The following is a 27568-nucleotide window of genomic DNA, read 5'->3' on the forward strand; positions in this document are numbered from 1 at the left end:
TCTCTCTCTCTCTCTCTCTCACGAATGCACACACCACTCTCTCCTTTCAGAGAACCCATGCCAGACCCCAACAGCCTGGGGCCTGCGCTGTCAGGTTTTGGTACCAGGAATCGTTCTAGAAGAACAAACTCTTAAGGATGAGTTCTGAATTGCTTCTGAGACTCTGCGAACTAGTTCTCAAATCTGATTGGATTTAAAGGCACTCATGATTCTATCTCTGGTAGTAAAGAAAGCCCTGACTGTCCACGGGCTTTCACAAAATATTGCTACTGGATACTCTCAACCAAATACTTCTAAGAGGCAAGGCTCAAGACGACTGTGTATTTGATAGGTACCTTAGTACTTAGAGCACTTTTGTCAAATTAATGTGTATAATGAGATTGGCTGGTTGACCCTAATAGTGTTGAACAACGTGGGGATTCAGATGTCCAGCTCAAGCACCACATACGTGACCCAAAAGTTCCTGTGTCTGCCCTTCTATCTTACAGATACCAAGCAGAGATGGCTGAAAACCAAACCCAGGATCTCAGCCTGCAAGTAGCTGAAGAACAATGCAAACTGAATTCCCAAGCTCACAGTGTCTGCTCTTAAAGTGAGGCTTAGATTGGGAAAGGATTCTGCTTCCAGATGGCCTCTGGACTTGAGTGGCAACCTCACCACTTCCTGGGGTCTTTAGTCTACTACGGTCTCCCCTGCAGTTTTCAGACTTGTCAACCCCTAAGTTGCGTGAGCCAATTCCTTAAAATAAATCTTTATCTGTGGAGGCTAAAGCAACTCCATCTTGAATGCTCAACCATCACGGTGATTTCTGGTCAACCCCTGCTCTGGGGAGGCCTCTAAGAATTCCCATTTATCTATTGTTCCTTGTGTAAGACCAGGTACTTACTATAAATCCTGCCCTGAGGTCAAACGACCTTGATGTTATTGAATTTTAATTGTCCAACACATTCTTCTGAATCATCCCTGCTCTGTGCCATCCAAGCCCTGGGTCTGGGGAGTAAGGGTGCCGGGATCCACCATCTTGTCTTGTCATCACCTGAGACACAGATGTGGCTTCCATCTGTAAGTCCCTATTAAATGTTTCTTTCTAAGAAATTGGATTTGTCAGCCTCTTTCTTTGGCCTCTCAGCTTCCTCGGACTTTAGGGGTAGGTTGGCATAAGCCTGCCCACCACAAACTACTGTCTTTCGTTCTGTCTCTGTCTCTCGATTCCATTGGTTCTGCTTCTCAAATTTTGGTGAATTTTATGACACGCGCAACCCAAACCATTTGCCACTCAATCCCAATTCCAAGTTCAAGACTGTTATGTGTCTTTTTGAGTTGGAGTCTCACTCTGTTGCCCAGGCTGGAGTGCAGTGGCACACTCATGGCCACCCCAGCGTCAACCCGCTGGGCTCTGGGGATCCTTCCACCTCAGCCTTCCAAGTAGCTGGAACTCCAGAGGTGTGCACTACCACGCCTGGCTAATTTTTTGACTTATTGTAGAGACGAGGTCTTGCCAAGTTGCTCGGGCTGGTCTTGAACCCACGGGCTCAGGCAATCCACTCGCCTTGGTCTCCCAAAGTGCTGGGATGTCAGGCTGAGCCACCGAGCCCAGCCAAGACTGCTATGTTATACATCAGCTTAGCACTAAGGATTCATCCTCAAGTCGAGGCGGTCCTCACAGACCCCCATGATCACATGACCATGTGTTTCTCATAAAGCCTGAGTCACTCCTATTGACCCGCAGGGCATAGAAGTCTCATCTCAAATTCAGGCTCCCAGGGTTTAATGCCCCTCAGCAGCCAAAACGTTCTGTTTCTGCATCTGGGCTATAGCAGTGGGTGAGGAGGAGGCTGGAGAAGACCATCCAGCAGATGAGGTCATCAAGCACTGCCCACGGACCACCACCGCCACATGGAAGGCATCAGCAGTCACGCTGGATTCGACACGCAAACAAAATGCAGTCCAAGGGAGACATTCCTACAATGGCTCTCCGTGGAAAGAGAGCTGGTCAGGAGTCTGGAGACGTGGTTTCTATTTCCCATAGGCTGCATAAGCTTGGGCAAGATATTCAATTTCTGTATTTCTGTTTCTCATCCATGAACCGAGCCTATGAAATCAACCCATAACTACGTTCTTTTCAAGAGTTAAAAACTGAGCCGGGCTCGGTGGCTCAGCCTGTAATCCCGCGCCTTTGGGAGGCTGAGGTGAGTAGATTGCCTGAGTCCACGGGTTCGAGACCCGCCTGGGCAGCGAGACCTCATCTCTACAATAAATCAAAAAATCAGCCAGGAGTGGTAGCGCCTGCCTGTAATTCTGGCTACTCGGAAGGCTGAGGCGGAAGGATCACCGGAGCCCAGCAGGTCGAGGCTGCAGTGGCCGGGAGCGGCCACTGCACTCCAGTCTGGGCGACAGAGTGAGACTCCAACTCAAAAAAAAACTGCCCAAAATCTCCTGGTCTGGCTCTGTTTTCCTTGCCTCCTCTATCGACTGGGGTTGGTGACATGCCATCCTGGTGAAGGGCGTGGAACGACAGAGGCAGCCTGTCTCTCGAGGAAGGCAGGATACGCTCACGCCAGGTCAAGCGGGCAGGGAAAAGTTCTCGTTTCTGTGTTACCATCTCACTTACCGAAATTTCTCCTGTCTCAGATTTCAGACCAGCAGGTCTCTGGGTGGGGAGGCCCATGGGGATCACTGCAAGAAGGAGTTATTACTATACCTGCCATTGGGATGACTGTGACTTTTCGACAGCTCACTCTTGCAGAACAAAGTTTAAGTCCCCGTCTGCCACCAGATCCCTCTGAGGCTCCCTTCTGGGCTCCACTCCTCCCTGGCTGGTCCCTCTTCTGAAGCCCTGACCACTGCCCCCATGTGACTTTCTGCTCACGTGTCCCTCGCCTGCAAGCGAAGGGGCTAACTGGGGCCAGGACCATTTCTCGTTCCTGCGACACAGAACCGAAGTATCACACCGTTGAAGTTCACTGAATGAATGAAGGATCTCTTCCTTCACAGAAGCTGAAATGGAGCAGCAGAAAGTTGACACTTGTCCCCGGGAGCCGGGAGAACGCACCTGATGTAGAAAAACAATCCTGAGCAGAAAACCCTTTTCCTAGGTCGACAGGTGTCTTTGTGCTTCTCTAACAAGTTCAAGGTTAAACCCGCCCTTCCTCCTTCAACCACGATGGTAACTGGTGACGGTGATTGTCTAGTCTTCACCCGTATCATCATATTGACACACCGCCATCCCCCTGAGATGAGCCACTGTCACTACCCTCCCCTTGCAGGCGGGAAGAGGAGAGACAGGGATGATAAGGAAGCAGCCCAGCATCACGTGGCGGGTGCACAGTGGAGGATACTGACCCCAGGGAGCGAACATTTAATACGCCATTTAATAGCGAACATTCTATACCTAGTTCTCCCTCTCGGTTTTGGGGAATCCTTGCTTCCATATTACCCAGGCCTCTGTTGGATGTCGGGCCCCAGTTCCTACTAGGTTTGTGGAGGAACTAAGCCCCAGCAGACACAGGTCAAAGCATTACCATATTAAAATAATCTCACAGCATGAAGGGAAGCCAGTCATACATAAATATGGATATTCACAGCCTGAAGCCCCAACTCCACCATTCACCAGCTCAGATTCAGTTTATTCAGCTGCAAAGTAAAACAAAACATAAAAATTCCTGCCCGGGCCGCCTCCCAAAGTTGTTATGAAGTTGCAGCAAGACAGGAAAGAGCCTTCAGAGCCTGTGAAGGTCGCCACATCTCATTCCTACGCACCAGCACCTGAAGGCGCTGGAAATTCCTTTCCAGCAGCTCAGGTTTGTCCAAAGCCAAGGCCCTCGAGGACTAAAAGGTGACAGTCTGAATGCAAATGCCACCCTGAGAACCACAGCAGGGGCACAACTGGACTCGCAGGTTCTGGAAGGTTCTGGAAGGGAGCAGACTGAATTCCCCTCCTGACACCCTGTAACACGCGCACGGGGTCAAAGTTATAAAAGACAATAGAGGGCCACTGGACACCACAACAACTACACTCCAGCTTCAGAACTCCAGATAAGAACGCCGAGGTACGGCGAGGAAGAGGCCCGTGGCAGGGCTGCTCCACCTGGGGAGAGACAGGACCCCTCCAGTCTCTCCCTCGGACAGGTAAGTGTTTAAATACGGGGCAAACCTTGGACATGGCCTCCATCCAAAGTTATGTTGAAATGTTAGCCTGAGGAGTTTATTACCATCATGTGGGTACAGCACGGTCGGTGAAATACATAAAATAAGCTTCTTACCCCTTCTCAGACACAGCGCCCATTACAGCCACGTTACAAGAAGTAGCAGTGCCGTGACAGGCCTTCCATCCCCAGGTGAGTTCCACGCGTGCCCCATCACCTTGCCAAGGCGGGCCTGGGTGACACAGGCCACCGACGCAGTCATGATCCACGCTGGCTCCCAAAACACAACTCAAAGCTGGCTCTGAGCAGGTGACCTCATCTTAGGTGACGGCTTTCTTATTTCAGAAAGGCAGTTCCCTCAGGATGCCAGGAGAGGGCAGGTTTCCAAGGAAACAGGACAGCAGCAACCATTTGCTAGGAAGCTGAAGGACAGAGGCCCCGGGAGAGCGCCAAAGAACAGAGCCAGGAGTTGCTGGGTCCATCTGGAAACCATCATCTCTCGGGACAGATGACTCAGGGGTCACTGAGCAATCTGTTCTAGGGCTTGTACCAAGTCACCCACCAGTGAACAAAAATCTCACGGTTCTCCATGTTCCATGTGGGCATCTCTCAGAGATGTGGAAACTGAGTCACAGATATCAAACTGCTCCCTTACTGATGGGGGCCGAGAAAAATAGAGAATGAGAGAGAAACTGAGAGGCCGGGTGCAGTGGCTCACACCTGTGATCCCAGCACTTTGAGAAGCCAAGGAGGGAGGACTGCTTGGACCCAGGAGTTCCAGACCAGCCTGGGCCACACAGCCAGACCTCATCTCTGCAAAACATTTAAAAAATTAGCTGAGCGTGGTGGCATGCACATGTGGTCCCAGCTACTCTGGAGGCTGAGGCAGAAGGATCGCCTGAGCCCAGGATGTCAGGGTTGGGGTAAGCCGTTGATGGTGCCACTGCACTCCAGCCTGGGTGACAGGATCAGACTCTGACTCAGAAAAAAGGCAAAAAAAAGAGAGATGGCGAGAGACAGAGTCAAGAGTCAGAAAACACAGCAGAAATCAGAGGAGAACGCAAGAGAAATGGAGACACAGAAATGGGAAGGCAAAGGGGAGACAAGCTCTTGCCCATCACCTTGGTGACGTAAAAGGGAGAAGGAACAGGAGAAAAAAGGGAGGAGCCTTTTACAATGTTCATTTCAGATCAGCCTATGATCTACCATCAAAGTCAACTACGTACAACGTCGGGCATTCTGTACAAGGAGCTAACTCTAGGCATAAAACATGGGGTGTGAGTGTCCAAATCCGTGGGGTCAGCAGCAGGTAACAGTGGCACTTTGAGAGGCGTGTCATGGGACATCCCCCAGAGAAGTGCTGGAAGCTGCACTTGGTCAATCAGTTTCCAAGAACCTTCTCAACAGACCCCCCGACTCCTAACAGAGAACCAGCCTCAGCCCAGAATGCACTGAGACGGTGTATCAGGCACCAAAAAACCTGGAAGGGATCGTGTCTGGGGCATCCGGGCACCCTACGAGGCTGTCTTACCCGCCCCCACCGAAACTGGTACCAGTCTCGGAGGGGAGGCGCGTTTTGCGACTTCACGTTCCCCGGAAGGATTCTGTGGCAGGTGGAAACTGAACTCATCCGTGGATGCGCCTAGTTTATTTCGACGGCATCCAATCAAATCCAACTTTTTTCTACGGGGGCTGGGGAGGTGGGTGTGCCCGCCCACCCCGTCTCTGCCGAGCGCCCGGCTTTAAATAGACACTTGCAAGGCCAAGGCAGTGGAACAAAGGGAGGAAACTGGAGCTCCCTGCCCCGCTGGCCTGTAATTAGGTTAATGTCGGAACGTGGTGAGCGTGGCCCACTTGGCATGAGGGTCTGGAAAAGGAGGCGCCCTCCCCAGTGAGGGGGCCCCCTTCCCCCCAAACCTGCCCGCCCGCCACCGGACGGCCAAGCCGCAGCGCTCACCCTTCTTCCGGGCCTGGGCAATGACCTCGGCCGAGCTCTTGCTCATCACCTTGGTGACGTACAGTGGGCAGTTGGTCTGGTTGGCGATGGTGATAGAGCGATTCACAGCTTCAGCCTCGACCTGCAGAAGAGTGGAAGAGCGTGAGCACGCAGTCCAGCCCAGCCCGCAAGCCTCTGCTGTGTCTTCCACCCCGAGAGAGGCTGAGATGAATGCGAACGAGAGGCTGCAGAGTCCCCAGGGCTCTAGAGACCATCTTCTATGGGGACATAGGGCTTGCACCAACTCAGCCACCAGTGAAAAACATCCCACAGCTTTTTCTGATCCCACAGAGACACAGAAACTGAGCCATAGGGGTCACGTTGCTCCCTCACTGTTCTCTTACTGACGGGGAATAAAAGAAGGCCGGGCATGGTGGCTCACACCTGTAATCCCAGCACTTTGGGAAGCTAAGGTGGGAGGACTGCTTGAGCCCAGGAGTTCCAGACCAGCCTGGGATAGTGAGACCTCATCTCTACAAAAAACGAGCCAGGCGTGGTGGCACACACCCATAGTCCCGGCTACTCCAGAGGGGGAGGCAGAAGGATCGCCTGAGTCCAGGAAGCTGAGACTGTGATGAGCCATGAGCGTGGCACTGCAATCCTGCCTGGGCAACAGAATGAGAGCCTGACTCAAAAAAGAAAAAGACACACAGAGAAAGAGCAGGAGAGAAAGAGGCTGAGAAAGACAGTGCCCTCAAGGGACACGGCAGGGGGATGTGACTTGCCCGGGGTTTGGTTGAAAGGATGGAGTTGCTCCTCCCTGACCTTTCTCCAGGTGTAGCCAGCAAGCCCATAATATCAGCATCTGCTCAGTCTCAAGAGATGCAGATGCCTGGGTTCTGTTCCAGACACACAGGACCATTAAGCCCTGGGGGTGGGACCAAGCCATGGGGTGACTTTTACGCTCGCTAACATCTGCGATCCACCAAGCACAGACACACAGACTGCTCTGAGTTCAGTGTATTCAATTCTGTTCTATGGTCTCGAGTTCAGATATTCAGTGATGTGGTTTTGTGCCAGGCTTCCATCAGATGCTCGCGAACGAAGCCAGCATCACCCACAAAACAACGTGGCCTCACAGGGCTCTAGGCACAGAGGCACAGCATCTGTCTACACCAATGGCTCCCTGTGTATGAAGCATGAACTTGGCCGGCCTGCCAGCCACAGCCTGGTACAACCCATGGGTGGAAGATGGGAGGGCTGCTCAGATAAATAACCTGGCTCTGCAATGCTGACGCCTCGATGAACGATATTTCAAAGATCCCATGTCATGACTACTGAATACCCGATCAGGCAAGACTCCCTGGCTCAAGTTCTATCTTACAGTGAAATCAGCAACAGGCACGCAAAGGAGCAAGTGAAACTGGAAGCGGGGAGCTCAAAAGGCCACTGCCTCCCTCCCCACATCCTGGCAAAACGCGACAACTTGAATTCTCGGAGGGGAGAGTTTGTGCCCTCCACGCCCAGGCCCCAAGCATTCCCAATGCCGCGCCTGGCACACAGCAGGTGCTCAGAAATGTTTGCTAGGCAAATAAATGACTTCACATTTGTATCAATGGTATTTCAAGCGAGGCTGCCCCACAGAGCGCTACTTTTTGCAAGAAATAACTGAGCCCCTGGCTGAACGAACTTAGCTACCTACCTCGTCCCCACCAGAGCTCGGCCAGGAGATTAAGTTCCATAATGATGTTAACTGCTAATCTAATTTAGCAAAGCCGAGACAGCTTCATGCACGTTTGGCCTTTCGGGCATCAACTGTGAAGAGAGATGTCTTAGAAATTCACAGGCCACGCCAAGGGCTCTTGAGAAAGCTCATTAGACATCCAAGTGTTTTTAATTCCTGGAATAGCTGAAAGTCAGGCCCTCCCTCTCCTCGGCAGGCTATGACAGCAGTCAGTGCCTCTGGTCCCAGGAGCACGGGGCAGGGATGTCCCAGGTCAGTGTGAGTGTCTGAAGGACTTCACGAGATTCCTCGGCGCTTCCCAGAGATGCAGGCGACTACCCAATTTATTGTCCCAACACAGACACTTCTGGAAGGGGAAAGAGGCGCTATTGGTAACCCTAAGAGCGACAGATACAGAGCAGGACTTCCCTGGGCAAACCAAAACGAGTACTCGGACCAATTGGGGGGTAAAATGAGTGAAATGCCAGTTTTAGGTCTGGCTAGCTGGACGTGGTGGCATGCACCTGTAGTTCCAGCTACTTGGAAGGCAGAGGTGGGGGGAACGCTGGAGACCACGAGTTTAAGACTGGCCTGGACAACATAGCAAGATGCACTTCTCTAAATAAAACAGTAAACATTTTAAAAATTAGCCAGATATGGAGGTGCACGCCTGTAGTCGCAGTTACTCAGGAGGCTGAGGTGGGAGGACTGCTTGAGCCCAAGAGTTTGAAACTACAGTGAGCTATGACTGTGCCACTATGTCACTATACTCCAGCCTAGGCAACAGAGTGAGACCCTGTCTCCTTAACAAAATGGCCGGCTTTGGTCAGAATTCAGGTAGTACCAGAGATCTGTCTGGACTTGTCCATCTGCTATGAGGTGAGTCTGAACCTTATCCTTGCCCCAACCCAGCAAGAGGCCTGCCGTTGGCTAGCTTGTTAAAGAGGATGTCATTTAAACCCATTTCTTCCCATTGCACAGAACATTTTGCCCTCCTGTGTTTATGTGTATATGTCTCTGAAACAAAACATAAACTGTTTTACACAATACCAAACTCTGTAAATAGTATCGCTTGTCCAGACTGGGCAACATAGCCAGACCCTGTCTCTACAAAAAAGTCAAAATATTAGCCAGGAGTGGTGGCATGCCTGTAGTTCCAGCTACTCAGGAGACTGAGGCAGAAGGATTATCTGAGCCCAGGAGGTCAAGGCTGTGGTGAACCACGATTGTGACACTGCACTCCAGTCTGGACAACAGAGTGAGACCCTGACCTCCCACCACCAAAAAAGGTATAGCTTGAAAATACTATGAAAATAGCAAGATAGTTTAAAAATAAAATCTCCTCACTCATTGTAGAGCTCTTAAAGATCTGGAAGGTCACCTAGTCCCACCTTCTGATTTCAAAGATGAGGCAATCCAAGACCCAGAGAGGGAAATGACCCATCTGGAGACACACAGCAGTCAGTGCCCCTGTAATCCTGTAAAACCTGCTGCCAAGTCCCCATCCCCGTGAAGGATCCTTCCTTGCTCTCATCTGCACCCCAACTCTCTTCTCAGATACCAGAGTCTCGTAGCTGGTCCGGCTCAGAATCCTCATTATATTCTATCCTCTGCACCTGCTTCTTCCCCAGCCTGGTCCAGATTGTCCTTCCAAAGGGACCCCTGGCCAGGCACGGGAGCTCATGCCTGTAATCCCAGCACTTGAGGCGGCTGAGGCAGGAGGATCACTTAAGACCAGGAGTTCAAGATCAGCCTGGGCAACATAGCGAGACCCTATCTTTCCAAAAAAAAAAATTAAACCAATAAAAAGGATCCCTTTCTCCCTCCCTCTCTGCTCAGGACCTGGCTGCCTGGATCAGCACACCGGCTCCGTCAACACTCCTCCCAGCCACGGACAGGTGAGCTCTAGATTTCCACATTCTCTACATTTTTCTTTCCAAGCTTCTCAGCTAGGGGGAAAAAAAAATTCCAAGTGGTCTCACACGATAAGTTGAGTAGAAAAGCATATAGAGTGGCAGGTTTCGGAAGAGTCAAATAGAGTGAGCCATCAGGACACTTGTGACGGACAGGTCACCAAACTGTAGAAAAGCTAAATTTCGGTACGTTCTTGACTACTGTTTCAAATACCTTGGCAACATCTCCCTAAGTGGATAGAAAAGCTCAGAATGTTTCATACCATATTCTCTTTTTTTTTTCTTTTGAGTCGTGGTCTCCCTCTGTTGCCCAGGCTGGAAGGCAGTGGCACAATCACAGCTCACCGCAGCCTCAATCTTCTGGGTTCAGGTGATCCTCCCTCCTCAGCCTCCGAGTAGCTGGAACTACAGGCATGCACCACCATGCCCAGCTAATTTTTTGATTTTTTTGTAGAGGTGAGGTCTTGCTATGTTGCCCAGACTGGTCTTGAACTCCTGGGCTCAGGCAATCCTCCCACCTTGGCCTCACACAGTGCTGGGATTGCAGGCGTGAGCCACTGCACCTGGCCCAAATTGTACTTTGTTTTGCCCACACAGGGTCTAACACACAGCAGATACCTCTTTACAAAGTGAAAAATTGTCACCTGTAGCTGAGAGAGAAGGCTCTAGTGGGTATCGAGGGGCTTGATGAATTCTAATTCTGCCCTGTCATCATGCAAGCCTCCAAGAGCCCCAGCATCTTCCCGCCTCATGGTCTGTCACAAGAGTGAAACTACTCAGGCAAGCACCATGGAGGTGCCGCCACACCCAGTGAAAAACAGATTCCAGGACTGGTGTGTCCCCAGACCCACCAGCTCCCAAAAGAGGCTCCATAATTAGTCACTGGGAACTCTGAAATTCTCAGAGCAACAACTGTTAGAAGAGAATTCTCCCGGGCCAAACCGTGCAAAAGCAGCTCTAATTTTTCTGGTCAAAACAGCAACCAGAGCAACTCCTCTCTGAAAGTTTCTTCCTGTTCAGCATACCCAGGGCGGCTTGCTGTCTGCCTGGGTTCTGCTCTGCAGACAACAGGGAAAGGAGGAGGCAAGACCTTGGAAGGATGTGTAACCTGGACAGGACCGTGGGTCTCAGAAGCAGCCCCGTGCGGCCAGGATAAGTGGCATCTCCTTTCTCAGAGGGCACCATGTTCTCACCTCCCTGAACAATTAAAACGGGGAGGGAGGTTGTTCCCCAGTCAACAAACCGGATGAAGCCAAAAGTAAACTTTCTAATATATTTTGGGTTTGAGTGAGATCTTGCTCTATCGCCCAGGCTGAAGTGCAGTGGCATGATCATGGCTCACCAAAGCCTTGGCCTCCTAAGCTCAGGTGATCCTTCTGCCTCAGCCTCCCAAGTAGCTGGTATTACTTGCACGTGCCACCACACTCGGCTAATTTTAAACTTTGTAGAAAGCCAAGTTCCTGCCGGTGTCATCTGGTGCAAGGGCCCACTGGCTGTGAGCTGAGCATAGGCTTTGTGTGTTTGTGTGTGTGTGTGTGTGTGTACACGGGGTGTGGGGAGAGAGCAGGTCACTGCATTTCTAGCTCTTTGCCTTGGTAAATGTACAGTCACCTCACTTCACGCCAGCAATGTCCTCACCTGACAGACAGAGATAACCAAGGGTCTCACCGCAGCACCACGTGTGGGGAACAGAATGCCAACGGTGGCCCCCCTGCAAGTGTATGAAGAAAGCTCTCCCGTGTCCCCTGCACAGACAGTTACAATGTAGAGGCGGCAGCCACGCACACAGCCCCGGCACACGTGGGCACTGAGGGAAGGCAGCTTCGGCCAGGGCTCTCAGGAGACTGTGTCACCCTTCGGCTTCTCCTAAGACTGACCCCAAAACCCTTCCAGGGCTGAATGCAGGGCCAACCCCAAGGAGGCCGGGGCTGAGGGTGATCACGGTCCAGGCCACATGTGGGTTGAAACACCCTGACATGTAGATCCTGGAGAGTCTGGTCACAGAACCCGGCCTGGAAGAAAAACAAAGCCACAGAAAGGAATCCTGGGGGTGTCTGTGAAAGTGACAGTGCCTACAGAGGTGTGTACGTGCGTGTGCGCGCGCGTGCGCATGACATGCATGTGAAAAATGTGTGTACATATGTGTTGCATGTTCATATCTGTGGGCATGTGTGTGTGTGAATGTTGAGTGTGTACACACGTGTGCATAGCCATAGCACGGGGCCTGGTAACCTCCCATACCCTCAGGCTGGCTCCTGTCCATCCTTTCAGCTTTGACATGCACGGGGTGCTGGATGTCAGCAAAGGACCTGCCTCTTGGGCCAGGGCCACACAAACTTGAACGTTGGGGCTCAGTCCTGTCATCTGGGAGAAGAAATGTCCTCAGGGCCTCAGATGGCACTGAAGGTACAGTGAGGGGTGTGTATGTGTGTCTGTACCTGCATGGGTGTTTGGTGTGTCTGTGTTCATGCCTGTGTATGTCTGTCTGTGTATCTACATGCCTGTGTATGTCTGTGTGGTTGTGTATATCCATGTATATCTCTGTATCTATGTGTCTATGTATGCTCATGTCTGTGCATGAACATGTCTGTATATGTCTGTGCCTGTGTGTGTCTGTGTATTGTGCACTGTAAGTCTGTGTGAATGTGTCTGTGAATGCCTGTGTGTGCACATGTCTATGTCTGTGTGTTTGTGTCTGTTGTGTGCCTTGTCTGTGTGTGCCTGTACCTGTGACTGTGCACGTCTGTGTGTGACTGTGTCTGGGTATGTCTGTGCATCTGTTTCTGTGCCTGTGTTGTGTGTGTATGTTCGTGTGCACACAGTGAGAAGGGCAGAACAAAGTGTAACCCTCCACGTGTACCCAACACAGAGCGGCGTCCCCCTCCCCTTTTCCTCCTCCTTTCCCAGACTCATCCCGGCCCCTAACACCTGATGGAAGCAGCTGTGGACACCGACGGCCCCCTTCCGCGCCCAGCAGCCCCCAGACAGCACCTTCGACCTCAAACCCGCCTGAATCCATGCTCTCAGCCGGGGAGCAACTCGCCTTCCACCCTGGTGCCCACGGACAGCCCTGGACTCAGAAGGGATGTCCCAGGGCTCAGTCTCCGTGGACTGGTGGCCATGGTCCCCTCGTGCTCTCCCAAGCATGTCCCTCTTTGGGCTTCTGGAAGAAGTTACTCGTTGGAAGCCGCCATCCCGGCCCCTGATGATCTGGGCTCCCCTTCTCTGTGCCCGTCCCTGTCCTGTCACTTCTGCTCATGAAGGAGAAAGTCTGGCCGTTTCCCGAGACTCCACATCACTCTCTGTGTTCAGAGCCACCAGACTCTTCCTCAGTCAGTCTCTGCAGTCCATCCTCGAGCCCCACATTAAAGAGTCACCTTCCAAAAAGGATCCCTCGGGCACAAATTCTAATTTACAAAAACAAACCGCCCATCCTATTAGACGAGCGCACCCTCCCTTCTATCACACACACCGCACCAGGACAGCGATTCTCAGCCTCTGTGCCAGCACAGACCCCTGCTCTGAACTTTCCCTCCAACAATTCTAGAAGATTCCATCTGCCAGACTCTGCATACCACGTGACACCCTGTGCAAGCTTATCATGGAAACACAATTTCCCCTCTGCTTTTTAGATATTTAGAAGAGCTTTTGGAATCTCCCTACTGTGTTTTGGTGACTGTTAAGATCTTGGAGACCAGAAGTTATGAAGCACAAAAATCTAGACTACAGGTTGCCAATAAAGAACTGTGTCAGCTGGGCTCAGTGGCTCAGCCTGTCATCCCAGTGATTTGGGAGCCCGTGGGTTCAAGACCAGCCTGGGCAACGTGGTGAGACCTCATCTCCACAACAAATAAAAAAAATTAGCCAGGTGTGGTGGTGCCCACCTGTAGTTCTGGCTACTTGGAAGGCTGAGGCAGAAGGATCGCCAGAGCCTAGTAGGTCAATGCTGGGGTGGCTTCAAGCATGCCGCGGCATGCCAGACTGGGCGACGGAGTGAGACTCCAACTCAAAAAATAGAATTGTGTCTACCCAAGAAAGGGCTTGGAGAATGAGGGACAAAGAGAAGAGTCTTCATTCAAGCGAAATGGTCTATACAGTTTTACCCTCAGATGCAATCGAAGACTTCACTTTGGCCGTGTAGACAGACACACACACACAACCCACGGCTTCTCAGAGAGACCACAATGAGCATCAGAGAAGCCCCCTTCTCAACTGGCAGGTAGTAGGTTCCCTGAGGCTCTGTACAGCATCCCAGAGACACCGATTCACGCATCCCGCTGGGCAGACGTTCACCTCTTCAGGTCGGCTCAGCACGTGTCCCTCGGGGCCCGTGATGCCCAGATCCAGAATCCTCTGCTGTTCCTGGAATGTTAAAGAAAGTCAGGCTGTCAGGGAGAGCTGGACTTCACAGAGCTCTGATGGCCAGAGACCTGGACACGCAGTTATCCAGGCAAGATGGGAAAATGTCCCTGCTGACTGCTCTGCCCTCATGCCAAGCCCTTATGAAGTGCTCCCACCTGAGCAGCATGGATCGGTTAGTCTCCCAAAACCACTCAGCTGTTCCCTGGGATGCTGGTGGCTGGTACACTCCTGGCCCCTGGCCACAATAAAATGCCTGTGTGTGACAACGGCATTCCTGTATCCCACCCGAGGCAGCTGCATTACAGCACCAAGAAATGGCCTCTCTGAGGAATGACCGCCAGCCCTGCCAGACACACAGGGGCAGGCGTGTTACTGGCATCGACACCATGGGTAAGACCGTCAGCAGAGCCCCAGCCAGGGACACCAGGTCTCTGGTTTCCCAAGTTGGTATTAAGCTAGAGAAGTTGCCTCCTTTCTTGAGGTCCCCCCTTGCCCTCCAGGGGGTGAAGGAATGATGTCGAAGAACGCCCCGTACCTCTGCAATGATGTCGCCGTTTTCTGCGTGGACTTGGGCTATGGCGCCAATGTCTCGGATCACGCTCAGGACTTCATATATCTAAGAGAGAGGAGGGTGGCATCAGAAAGAGGGACTTCCATCTTCCTGTCCCTGCCAGCAACAATTCTGGGATGAGGAACAGGACACCTCGGCTGCTTCTACGAAGTCTGGTTTTTTGACATGCCTAAGAGCAATGTTTCTGCCACATCTGATGAAGATCCCGCCTCCCCCCATAACTATCAGAGGAGGCACCACTCAGCAGGACGTGGATAGAGTGAGAGGCTCCGGACTGACACCCTGGCTCTGTATCAGGTTTCCTGAGGAGGTTGAGTGTTCCTCGCAGGCCATCAAGCCAGGGTAGGTGGTTCTGAGACTCAGATCCGGAGCCCAGTGAAGCACCCGTCCTGCGGGCCAGGGCACTGGGTTCACACGCTTCCTTGAGACTAAATTACAGCAGTGACCTAATACCCCAGCCACTTCCCACGAAGCTAAGGGATGTATGTCCACAGGAGACTGTCCCCCCAGGCAGTGGCAGCAGCCCGCACCCACCAAATGTCAATGAGCCCATCCAGGGCTTCCTTACCTGGGAATCCGTTAGCTGGAAGCGATCTTTGAAGGCCATGTACACGAGGAAGGAATTTACCCCTAGAGGACAGACAAAACAGAGGGGGAGACAAGACTTTTCATAGGTAAGCCAAATAATCTGGAAGGAAACAAGAAAGAGATAATACTGTGTATGTGTGTGTGTGTGTGGAGACAGAAGAAGAGAGACAGATGGAGACACAAAGAGAATGATAAAACAAGTGGGGTAAAATACACACAACTAGTGAATGCAAGACCAGGATGCACGAGAATCCTTTTTAGTGGTCTTACAATTTTTCTGTAAGTTTAAAACTGTACCAAGCCAGGCTCGGTGACTCAGCCTGTAATCCCGCGCCTTTGGGAGGCTGAGGTGAGTGGATTGCCTGAGCCCATGAGTTCGAGACCCGCCTGGGCAGCGAGACCTCATCTCTACAATAAATCAAAAAATTAGCCAGGCGTGGGAGCACACGCCTGTAATTCTGGCTACTTGGAAGGTTGAGGCGGAAGGATCGCCAGAGCCCAGCAGGTCGAGGCTGCGGTGGCCGGGAGCGGCCACTGCACTCCAGTCTGGGCGACAGAGTGAGACTCCAACTCAAAAAAACAACAACAACAAAAAAAAACTGTATCACGGGCACAGTGGCTCACATTTGTAACCCCATCACTTTGGGAAGCTGAGGCAGAAGGGCTGCTTGAGTCCAGGAGTTCAAAACCAGCCTGGGCAATATAGCGAGACCCTATCTCAACAAAAAATCAAAAAAATCTACCAGGTGCGGTGGTGTGCCCTTGTAGTACCAGCTACTCAAGAGGCTGAGTCCGCGATGAGCCGTGATCATTCCACTGCACTCCAGCCTGGGTGATAGAGTGAGATACTGATTCAAAATATATATTTTTTGAATATATATTTGAATATTTTTAAGATATTATATATTGAATATTTTGAAAATATTGGATAGATATTAATTCAAAGTATATTTTGAATATATATGTATCTCTCTCAAAAATTACAAGTTCCCTATATTTATATACCAAAGTACATGGCAGCATCATTCACAATAGCCAAAAGGGAAGCAACCCAAGTGTCCATTCATGGATGGATTAAGCAAAATGTGGTCTATCCATACAATGGAATAGTAGTCAGCCTCAAAAAAGGAAAGACAATCTGATACAGGCTACACCACAGATGAGGCTTCAGGACATCATGGTAAGTGAAATAAGCCAGTCACAAAAGGACAAATACCCTATGATTGCACTTGTATGAGGTTCCCTAGAGGAGTCAAAATCACAGACAGATAGAATGGGGGTTGCCAGGGGCTGGCCAAGAGAAATGGGGAGTGAATGTGTAATGGGTACTGAGTTTCAGTTTTGCAAGATGAAAAGAACCCTGTGGATGGATGGTGGTGATGGCTGTAACATTATGAGTGCATTGAAAAACACCGAACTGCACACACACTTAAAAACCGGTTACGATGGTACATTTAACTTTATGTTTATTTTATCAGAGTTAAGTTTTAAAATTTTCAAAAGCTGCCTGTCCAAAGCAAGTCTGCTGTGACTTTAACAAGAAAGTGAATTAGAAGTCTCTGTCTATGAAGATCTGTAATAAATGCCTTTTCTTTGGCAAGCAGACTGCCTTCCATGCTGACTTTTGAGAAATGATTTTTTAAATAAAAATAGGTCCGTTAGTTCAACAAGCAGATGTCGCAACTCTCATCCTGGCGTCTTGGTGTGCTTGCCTCCCGAGGCACCGGCCCAAACATCCCTGCCCAACATCCATCACCGTTTTAAACAATCGGCCTGACAACCTCCTAGCCTTGGAGCTTAATTCAAGCCACCTGGGGGTGCTGGAAGCTGCCAGAGTTAAATGCCTCCGGACATCCTGGCCCTTCTCTCGTTGCCAGGCAACAGTTGCTATGGCAATCCTCCTGCCTGGTTTGGAGCAGATCCATCCTAAGGATTGAAAGTCAAATCCATTGGCCTCTCGGCATTCTCCAAAGTGATTAAGGTCAAAGGTTACCTATTTTCTTTTACGTAGGACCTTTGGGCTGGAAAGAATCTTCGAGGACACCTAGCCCAATACACTGATATGAGAAATTTCTTGAAAATTGCGACCTATAAAATTTAAGTGATGTACCCAAGTTCACACAGCTAGGCTGTGAAAGAACAAAGAAATAAATCTAAGATTCTAGTTGTTCATTCTAGGGGTTTTCTACCCTATCTATCCATGACTAGATTTCCCTCCTGCCATGTTATTCACAGCACATGGTGCTTCTGAGCCTAGAAGTTCCCGGTCCCTAAAGCCAATAAATGTTTCCTTGAAAGTTCAGATCCAATGAGGTCAACAACTGACCCCCAAAATCTAGGCTCCAGTTAAAACCCAAACAGACCCAGGAAGACGATGTGGTCTAGCTCTATCACCCAAACTGCGGGGGTTTCGGGTTGACGAGAGTCCCTGAGACATCACGAGGTGGTAAAGATTCCTCCAGCCTCCCTGTGAATTCTTCCAATCCTTGGAATTTTGCTCTCCAAAGAATTCTATGGAACCATAAAGACCCTCCAGGTTGTCTCAGGTGTGAAGTATCTCATCGTCCTCAAATTTACCCTTCATTCTTCCAGGTCTGTGGGAAGAGACCACCCAACACTCAAGACTCTGGCGAACTCTCCAAAGCCTGCTGAATGCTCACTGGGACGTGCATTTGTTATCCCTTGAGGACAAGTCACTATCTTGGCAGCCTCCACCTCCCGACCTGCCTACAGAGACCAGTTCCCTCAAACCAATAAGCTGCGAGCAGCTGTCACATAAGAACAGGTCCCGGCCATAGAGCTCATAATCTCTTATCAATGAAAGCTTGTGTTACTGCCCTGGGAAGGGCCACCTCCCATGAACACCAGGTGCGGCCAAAGCCCTCTCTCCTTGCTAGGGACAGGCACGGGCACGAGGCGTGAAAGGGATCTAGAAGCCTTGATCCCAGAGCATTTCTTCCCAGAGCTGTGCCCATTTATGAACTGGAACGGAAGCACCGCAGAGGGTAAACTGAGTCAGCGTGACCTACCGTGGTCCTTCACCAGAGCCTCCATCTCCTCCTGGATACCCTTGTGCCACTCAGTGATGTCCACGTGCAAAGAGTAGTCGCAGCAAGACTTGCTGTCGGCCCATTCCCGCCACTGGTCAAAGGCGGCCAGCAGGCTCGTCCCAGGTTCTGGAACCACATGGTCAACTAGGAAGAAACAGACATCTGGTGTCATCGCCCACAGCCTCGAGGGCCACGGGCCGGCTGGTGTTTTTTCCCACCTGAACCCTGAATAAGGCTTCTCGGGTTTGAAATCAAGGTGGTGATCTCTACAACCCGCTTCTGAGGATCCACTTGAGCCAGATGACCGCCCAAGAGGGAGAAAGCAGAAACTTGGCATTGAACGATGGCTCCGGTGAAACCACGCATGAACCGCCCAGATCTGATTTCCCAGCTCAAAATCCCTGAAAGTCTTGGGTGCCTTCCACAGACAATGAGTCCTTATGGACAAGGACTGTGTCGATTGGCTGGCCAGAGCAGCCAAACCTTTCTTTTTGTTGACAGCAGCTGGTGGGACGCCCCCCACCAGATGGCAAGAAACTGGAAGGTGCTGGAACCCAGCCACACAGACCCAGCCTTTCAAAAGTCCCTGGGCATGCCTGCTCTCTCGTTACTGCTCACATTTCGGCAGCATAATGCCACTTTGTCATTTAAGAGAAATCTTTCGTCTTAAGAGTTCAAAGCATTTTTAAACTGTAGCCATTGCTGTATTATTATTACCGAGGCAGGCTGATATGGAGAATAAAGGACTCTGGACTCAGGATGACCTGAGATTGTTTTGTGGCTCTCTACCATTTACCTGTAAGGGGCCTTGGGTAAACTCTTTAATTGCCACTGCCCTAAATTTCTGTGCTGGCTTAAAATAGGGATATTACCCAGCATATCTCATTTATTATGAGAATCAACCATATGACAGCCCCTTATGTAAATCCTCCAATGGCTTCCCTTGCTCTTCAGGTAAAGTTGTTTTTTTGTTTTTTTTTTTTTTAAATTTTAGATTCAAGGGATACACACACATATTCATTACATAAACATATTGTGTAGTGGTGAGGACTGGGTCTCAGGTGGTTCATTCCCCCGATAGAGAACATTGTGCCCCGTAGGTAGTTTCTGAACCCTAACCCCCATCCCCCGATTGGTGTCCCCAAGATAAAAAGTCCCCAACAAGGTCTGCAAGACCCTTCTTAGCCTGGTCCTGGCCTATCTCTACAACATGACCCTGGACCATCTCTCCCTGGCATTCTGCTCTCTAGCTACAAGGGCACCTTTCAATTCCTACTATAACAACCTGTTTCCTCTCACTCCAGGGCCTTTGCACCTGCTGTGGTCTTTCCTAAGTCTTGGAGAGCTCTCATGCAGTTAGCATGACGATGGGAGGTTACCCAGGACTAGCATTACTCATCTTCTGCACAGAAGCGCTAAAACACAAAATGAAATGATTTGTCCAAGGTCAAGTCGAGTTTGTGCAACAGTAAAGATAAAACCCAGGACTCTAGACGCCTAAGGCAATGAATCATTCCTCCCAAATAAAATATTAGGTTTTGTACACCCAGGTAAGCAGTTCTGATCTAGGAAAACGCCAGCCCAGGCACCGCTGGTGAGCTCAGATTTCTAAAAGGGATCAAATCTTGCAGCTGCTGCTAAACTCTGACCACCCGGGCTTGGCTTCATATATGTCAGAAATACGGCCATCTAAACTAAATTTTCCTTTGACAAAATTCACTTGTTTATAGATATCAGTCCATATAATTAAATGGGTGCACACTCATCTGATATCTGTAATATGATATTATCAAATAAAAGCAAAAATGATGTACGTTTTAAATGTAAGCCCTCTTCACCAGTAAAATGCTAACATATAAACCCTGACAAAATAACTTTCATTTTTCTTCCTAAATTGCATGCCACCCCACCCCCAGAAAACCAAAAAACACTTTGTAACAATCCGTTTGGACAGAATCGCCCTAGCCACTATCCTGGCTTCATCTCCCCAAATCATCCTTCAAAAGCAGCTAGAAGGATCTTCTTAAACATTTAACCAGATGCTATTTCCTGATTAAATAGCTGTTCATCGTCTTTAGAGTAAAATTCAAATGCCTCCCCTTGGTCCAGCCACATCTGGTCCTGGCTGACCTCTCCAACATACTCTGTGTTCCTGACCCCTCACCACCAATGACCAAATGGCCACCTCAACCCCTCTGACCCACCCAACTCCCAGGCATATCCAGGTCCCCCATCGGAAATTCATTCCGTTCCTTTTTTTATTTAAGGGACAGGGTCTCTCTGTTGCCCAAGCAAGAGTGCAGTGATGAGATCATGGCTCACTGCACTCTTGGACTGCTGAGATCAAGGGATCCTTTTGCCTCTGTCTTCCGAGTAGCTGGAACTACAGGCGAGAGCCACTACACCTGGCTAATTTTTTACAGACACGAGGTCTCACTATGTTGCCCAGGCAGGTCTCAAATCATGGGCTCAATTGACCCTCTCACCTCTGCCTCCCAAAATGATGGGATTATAGGTGTGAGCCACCATGCCTGGGCTATTCTACGTATTTATTATAGTCCATCTTCTTCCCCCGAAAAATTTTTAAGTTTATAAAGATATAAAAATTCAAAAAGGTTCGATGAACCAGAAATAGGATAAAAAATGAAGCAGAAGGAACATAAATGAGACCATGAATGAGGCATGTATATATATGTGTGTTTATATGTGTATATATGTGTGTGTGTGAAATACATTTGCATATATGAGGGTAGTACAGGCTTCCCCTACTAGGTAAGTGCTCTAGAAACCCATCAGGGTGGCTGGGTGCAGTGGTTCATGCCTGTAATCCCAGCACTTTGGGTGAATTGCCTGAGTCCAAGAACAGCCTCGGCAACTTGGCAAGACCTCATCTCTACAGTAAATCAAAAAATTAGCCAGGCATGGTGGTGCATAGCTGTAATTCCAGTTACTTGGAAGGCTAAGGCAGAAGGATCAGATCGCCTGTGCCCAGTAGGTCGAGGCTGCGGTGGCTCTGAGCATGCCACTGCACTCCAGCCTGGACAAAAGAGTGAGATTCCAACTCAAAAAAAAAAAAAGAATGAAACCCATAAAGATACCAACTAGCACTGTTGTAAGAGGCTGCGTTCAGTTTCAGTGATTTTTTTTTTTTTTTTGAGATTCTTTCAACACGTTTGTCCATTTCATAGTGGGTAATTTATGAGCGCACCTGCCCACACTGTGCTGAGTATCCAGCAGTTTTTGGTCAAAAAAAGGCATGATCCCCGTGTCCCACCCTCCCTATTCACCTGAGCTCGCCCTGAGCGATTTTTTTTGTTTCCCCAGATTAAAAAAGTCTTCAAAGGGAAATGTTTTGCCGATGTGGAAGAGATGAACCAAAAAAAACAGCAGAAGCACTAAAAGGCAACAGAATCAATGAGTTCAAAACCTGTTTTGGGCAGTGGAAAAAACATCTCGGTAGGTGTATGGCATCAAACGGAAAGGACTTCGAAGGTGATTGAAGTTTAAACATGTAAGAATAAATATTTTATAAATAAATTCCAGGTTTTTGGGGTCCCCCTTTGTATAGTGTGTGCACGTGTGTGTGTGTGTGTGTGTGTGTAGATAAATAGACTGCGTAGATAAACACATAACATTTAGCCTTACACATTGGCTAAATTTAGAGTTAGGCTCCCTAGCCAATGTAAACAAGGGAGCCTGATAAGGTCAGCACATCTATTTCCTTTGGGCTTAAAAAAACAAAATCTCTTCTCAGAAGGACAAGTACTACTGATACTAAGACCCGCATGCTCACAGTTATTGAATAATCCTTTCACCCAATGATTTATGGTAACCTTAAAAAAAACTTTAATATTATTAGATAAAATATCTAGTAGCATTTTAAATTTTTGCACATCCTTCAGATACCAGGTTCTGTTCTGAGCTATTTTTCTCTCTTTCTGTCAGTCCTAAACATACCAGCTTTCTGATACACTTTAATATATGGTGGCAAATGGTCCCCTTAAAATTTTTTACGAGAAGAAAAAACTTTATCTTTCAAAAGCCCACATGCTCCGTAAGCTTTCCTTCCCTTCTGAAATCTGAGGCTACAACATGCAGGACGCTCGTTTCCACCCCAAGGCTCGAGCACGACACCGAAGGCTGCTGTGTCCCACTCACCCTCGGACAAAGGACAACCTCAGACTGGTGACAGGACCCATGAGCCCAAATCCCGAGGGTGTGTCGGATCACCTGGTGCTGGACTCCTCAGACTCCAGGGTGTAAAAGAATGATGCGGAACATTTATTAAAACACAGCTGTCATCCCAGCACTTTGGGAGGCCGAGGCAAGCGGATTGCCTGAGCCCATGGTTCGAGACCAGTCCAGGCAACTTGGCGAGACCTCATCTCTACAATAAAAATCAAAAAATGAGTCGGGTGTGGTAGCACATGCCTGTAGCTCTGGCTACTTGGAAGGATCGCTGGAGCCCAGCAGGTCGACGCTGGGGTGGCCCTGAGTGTGCCACTGCACTCCAGCCTGGGTGACGGAGTGAGACTCCAACTCAAGAAAAAAAAACATAGGTTACCAGACCTCACCCCAGAGTTTCTGACTCTGCAGGCCCAGGCTGGGACACGGTCATCTGCATTTCTGCATCTGATCAGCAACCCAGGAGCTACTGAGTCTGCCTTGGCCCACTCTGAGCTTCACTACCTGAGGGCAAATCTCTTCCCGTGGACTCCTCCCTCCACCTCCCTTCGCTGTTCACAACAGCAGCATCACTTACAAAAACTACCAGGGTCCCAGGATGCAATCCCGCAGGCCCCTTCCACCCCCAAAACTGGCTCCTGGAGTTATGAACCCTCAAAATCTCAGGACCCAGACACAGCCGAACACTTCAGGGAAATAAACATGTTTCCTCTAAGAGCTAACGACACTCAGAAACGTGTCTCTGGAAGGTCTCCACATGTTTTCCCACAGTTCTTTCCACTGACGCTCTCCTGGGAAAAGAACAGGGCAGAATGTCACCATGACTTCCGGAGGGAGCCGAGTCCCCACAAAAACAGAAGCTTCAAAATGGCTTGTCCAGACCTCACAGGCCTTTTCGCCGTGACCTTTCTAAGCTATCAGTCCCTGCAGGAGGGCAAGCTCACCAACCCAGCTATCCACCAAGAGCAAAAAAGAAGATGAGCTTGCGGGGGGGTCAAAGAGGCCAAAGAGCCCCAAGTGCTGGGTCTTGCCGCCATACTCCCTTGCTGTGAATAGTCTGGGGGACCTCCATTTATTTATCTATAAGGCACAGGCATGAAAGAGCGGGACACGGGGGGTCACATGTGTAATCCCAGTCCTTTGGGAGGTTGAGCTGGGGCGACTGCTTGAGGTTAGGCATTTGAGACCAGCCTAGACAACACAGCGAGACCTTGTCTTTAGAAAAAAAAAATCCAAAAAATTAGCTGGGCATGGTGGTGCACATCTGTAGTCTCAGCTGCTCAGGAGGCTGAGGCAGAAGGATCGCCTGAGCCCAGGAGGTCGAGGCTGTAGTGAGCTATGATCGTGCCACTGCACTCCAGCCTTGGCAACAGACTGAGACCCCGACTCACACACTAACACACACACACACTGGCATACACACACACACACACACACACACACACACACACACACACACACACACACACACCCCAGGCATGACAGCAAACATGAAGAAATGGTCAACATCACTAATCATCAGAGAACTGCAAATTAAAACCCCAATAAGTTATCCTCTTCCACCAGTCAGAAAGGCTATTACTGAAAAGTCTAAGACAGACGTTGGTGCAGAAGAGGAGAAAAGGGAACGCACGTATACGGATGGTGGGACTGTAAAAGAGTTCAGCCTCTATGAACAACAGTATGGAGATTTCTCGAAGTACTAAAAATAGACCCCAGCAATCCCACTGCTAGGTGTCTATCCAAAGAAAAATACATCATGACATCAAAAAAGACACCAGCACTCGTATGTTCATTGCAGCACCCTTCACAAGAGCAAAGTCACAGAGCTGACCTACGTGTCCATCAGCGTCAGGCAGGATAAAGAAATGTGGTGTACAGACACCGTGGAAAGCCACACAGCCATAAAAAGAATGAAATCATGTCCTTTGCAGCAACATGGATGGAAGTGGACATCGTCATCCTAAGGGAACCAACCCAGAAACAGGAAACCAAGCACCGCATGTTCTCATTCATTTGTGGGGGCTAAAAGGTCATAAAGATGGAACTAATAGACACTGGGGACATTAAACAAAGGAAGGCAGGAGGGGAAGGTTTCAGAAGTCCCCAACTGAGGATAATGGTCACTAACTAAGGAATGGGGTCACCTGAAACCCAAGCCCCACCTATACACAGTATGCCCATGTAGCAAACATACACTTGTACCCCTGAATCTAAAATTTAAAAAAATATAAATTAAAAATAAAATTCACTATCTTAGCAAAACACAAACCACAACAACAAAAAACCATAGGCATGAAACTGCCTACCATGAAACCTCTTTTTTATGCAAGAAGTTTTCATCAAAAAGTGTGACCGGGCTCCATGGCTCAGCCTGTCATCCCAGCACTTTGGGAGGCCCAGGCGAGTGGGTTGCCTGAGCCCCGCGGGTTCGAGACCAGCCCGGGCAACTTGGCAAGACTTCCTCTCTACAACAAATCAAAAATGAGCCAGGTGTGGTAGTGTGCGCCTGTAGTTCTGGCTCCTTGGAAGGCTGAGGCGGAACAATTGCCGGAGCCCAGTAGGTCGACGCTGGAGTGGCCGTGAGCTTGCCACTGCACTCCAGCCTGGGCGACGGAGTGAGACTCTGAATCAAAAAAAAAAAAAAAAGTGTAGGTAAAAGCGCCTGGCAAAACATCTGACACACATAGGTTTTCACTCCCTCAGGGTGAAGGTTTGCAAACAGTCCCGTGAATCTGATGCATGAGGGAGCCAGAGAACGTGCCCCAGGATGGTGGCCTAAATCTGCAAGTTACAGGCAGTCTCTGAGAGTACTTAACCTGACAATACCAGCTACTTCCCAAAGCCTCACATTTATTAAAACCCTCAAGGGGCCCTACTTTTAAAAACAGTTTTATTGAGATATAACTCACATAGTACGCAATTCACTCATTTAAAGGGTACCATTCAATGGTTTCTAGTACATTCACAGAGCTTTACAACCATTGCCACAATCTAATTTTAGAACGCTATCCAAAAAAGAAAGCCAGTACCCGCTGGCAGTCAATCCCTCCTACCCCTGGTACTCCCAGCCCCTGGCAGCACTGATTACTTTCTGTCTCTATAGATTTGCTTATTCTGGATATTTCATATAAATGGAATCATGTAACATGCGGTCTTCTGTGTCTGGCTGCTTTCACTTAGCATAATGTGTTCAAGGCTCATCCACACTGCAGCATGAATCACTATCTACCGTTCCTCTCTTTCTTGCCTCGAGTGGTTTTGGTATCCTAGTTTTATGTGTTTGTGATATTGCCAAAGTAAATAAATTGCTTATTGAAAATTCAAATGTAAGATTCCTTTAGAGTCTGTAAAAGACCCTACATTTTTTTAAATAAAAAAGGCTGAGGCGGAAGGATCGCCGGAGCCCACCAGATCGAGGCTGCGGTGGCTGGCAGCGGCCACTGCACCCCAGTCTGGGTGACAGAGTGAGACTCTAACTCAAAAAAAAAATCATTGCTGGGCATGGTGGCTCACACTTGTAATCTCGGCATTTTGGGAAGCCAAGGAGAGAGCATAAGCCCAGGAGTTCGAGACCAGCCTGGGCAATACAGTGAGACTCCATCTCATCACTGCCTGAGTCCAGGAGGTTGAGGTTGCAGTGAGCTGTGACTGTGTCACTGTACTCCAGCCTGGATGATGATTGAGATTCCAACTCAAATAATAATAATTAGGCCAGGCGTGGTAGCTCATGCCTGTAATTCCAGTACTTTGCGAGGCCAAGGTGGGAGGATTGCTTGAGCCCAGGAGTTCAAGACTGGGCTGAACAACATAGCAAAACCTCACCTCCACAAAAAAATTTTTTTTTAGCTGAGCATGGTGGTGCACACCTGTAGTTCCAGCTACTGGAGATGCTAAGTGGAAGGCTTGCCTGAGCTCAGGAGGTCAAAGTTGCCATGAGCAGTAATCATCGTGATTGTGCCACTGCATTCCACCCTGGGCGACAGAGTGAGACCCCCCAACTCGAAATAATAATAAAAATAATAATATTGGCTGGGCTTGGTGGCTCAGCCTGTAATCCCAGCACTTTGGAAGGCTGAGGCAAATGGATTGCCTGAGCCCATGGGTTCGAGACCCATCCGGGCAACTTGGCGAGTCCTCGTCTCTACAATAAATCAAAAATGAGCCGGGCGTGGTAGTGGGTGCCTGTAGTTCTGGTTACTTGGAAGGCTGAGGCAGAAGGATCGCCGGAGCCCAGCAAGTTGAGGTTATGGTGGCCGGGAGCGTGCTACTGCACTCCAGTCTGAGCAACAGAGTGAGACTCCAACTCAAAAATAATAATAATAATAATAATTGCAAAAAGATCACTGTAGACTCACACGCAGCTGTAAGAAATGATACAGAGAAAGCCCCCACCCTTTGCCCAGCTTCCCCCACGGAAACATCTTGCCTAACTTCGAAACCAGAAGGCGACACTGGTACAATCCAATACTCCAAGTTTTTAAAGGGTTGGACGGCAGCGGTGTTTCTGATTCGTTTTCAAGCGGCCCTTCGAAATTAAAACACACAGGAGGCCAGAAAAGTCATCACCAAGGGATCCGTTGGTGGGGGGGCAGCCCCTCCAATGGCTCAGACACAGTGGCACAGAAGGGAGATCTTGAAACTTCCACTGCTCCCAGGGCAGACACCCCCCCTTGTTCTCTGGGGCTATTTACTCTATCGAAACCGTCCATCTCCAGGCTCTGACTCCAAATAGCCAAGGCCTCACTCTCCAGCCTCGTTCCCTACTTTTAACTGTGTGGGCATCGGCCTCTCCCTTTTTCATCAGAGACAAATGAATTGACTTGAATTAAAAGCAAACCATCAGGGAGCCGACGGCACACACTCCCGGTGGATTATCTACGTGGCTTTCCCAAGCTGGATCTCCCCTGCAAAATGCTGGGTGACCTCATCAAGCGGGCAGGGAATGGCTTTTGTCAGTGGAGAGATAAGAGCCTTTTGTGAGCCCCGCCTGCCAGTTAGGATAACATGGTTTTGCTCTGGACAACAGAGTGAGACTCCAACTCAAAAAAAAAAAGAAAAAAGAAAAAGAAAACAAGCCAGGCTCAGTGGCTCA

The 27568-nt window shown here is 49.5% G+C and overlaps 1 protein-coding gene across 1 annotated transcript in view; it reads right to left on the bottom strand.

The window, feature by feature from the left end:
* Positions 1-27568, bottom strand: part of DPYSL2 (dihydropyrimidinase like 2) — an 85588-nt gene that overhangs the window by 17486 nt on the left and 40534 nt on the right. The window contains exons 4-8 of the mRNA XM_008058128.1: positions 18268-18432; positions 15219-15280; positions 14615-14695; positions 14011-14079; positions 6103-6223 (exon numbers count right to left, since the gene is read on the bottom strand). Of these exons, the coding sequence (XP_008056319.1) occupies positions 6103-6223; positions 14011-14079; positions 14615-14695; positions 15219-15280; positions 18268-18432 (498 nt within the window). The remainder of the gene's footprint in view (positions 1-6102; positions 6224-14010; positions 14080-14614; positions 14696-15218; positions 15281-18267; positions 18433-27568) is intronic.

The sequence above is a fragment of the Carlito syrichta genome, unplaced genomic scaffold (genome assembly GCF_000164805.1).
Source record: "Carlito syrichta isolate Samal-C Ts95f unplaced genomic scaffold, Tarsius_syrichta-2.0.1 Scaffold303218, whole genome shotgun sequence".
NCBI lineage: Eukaryota > Metazoa > Chordata > Mammalia > Primates > Tarsiidae > Carlito > Carlito syrichta.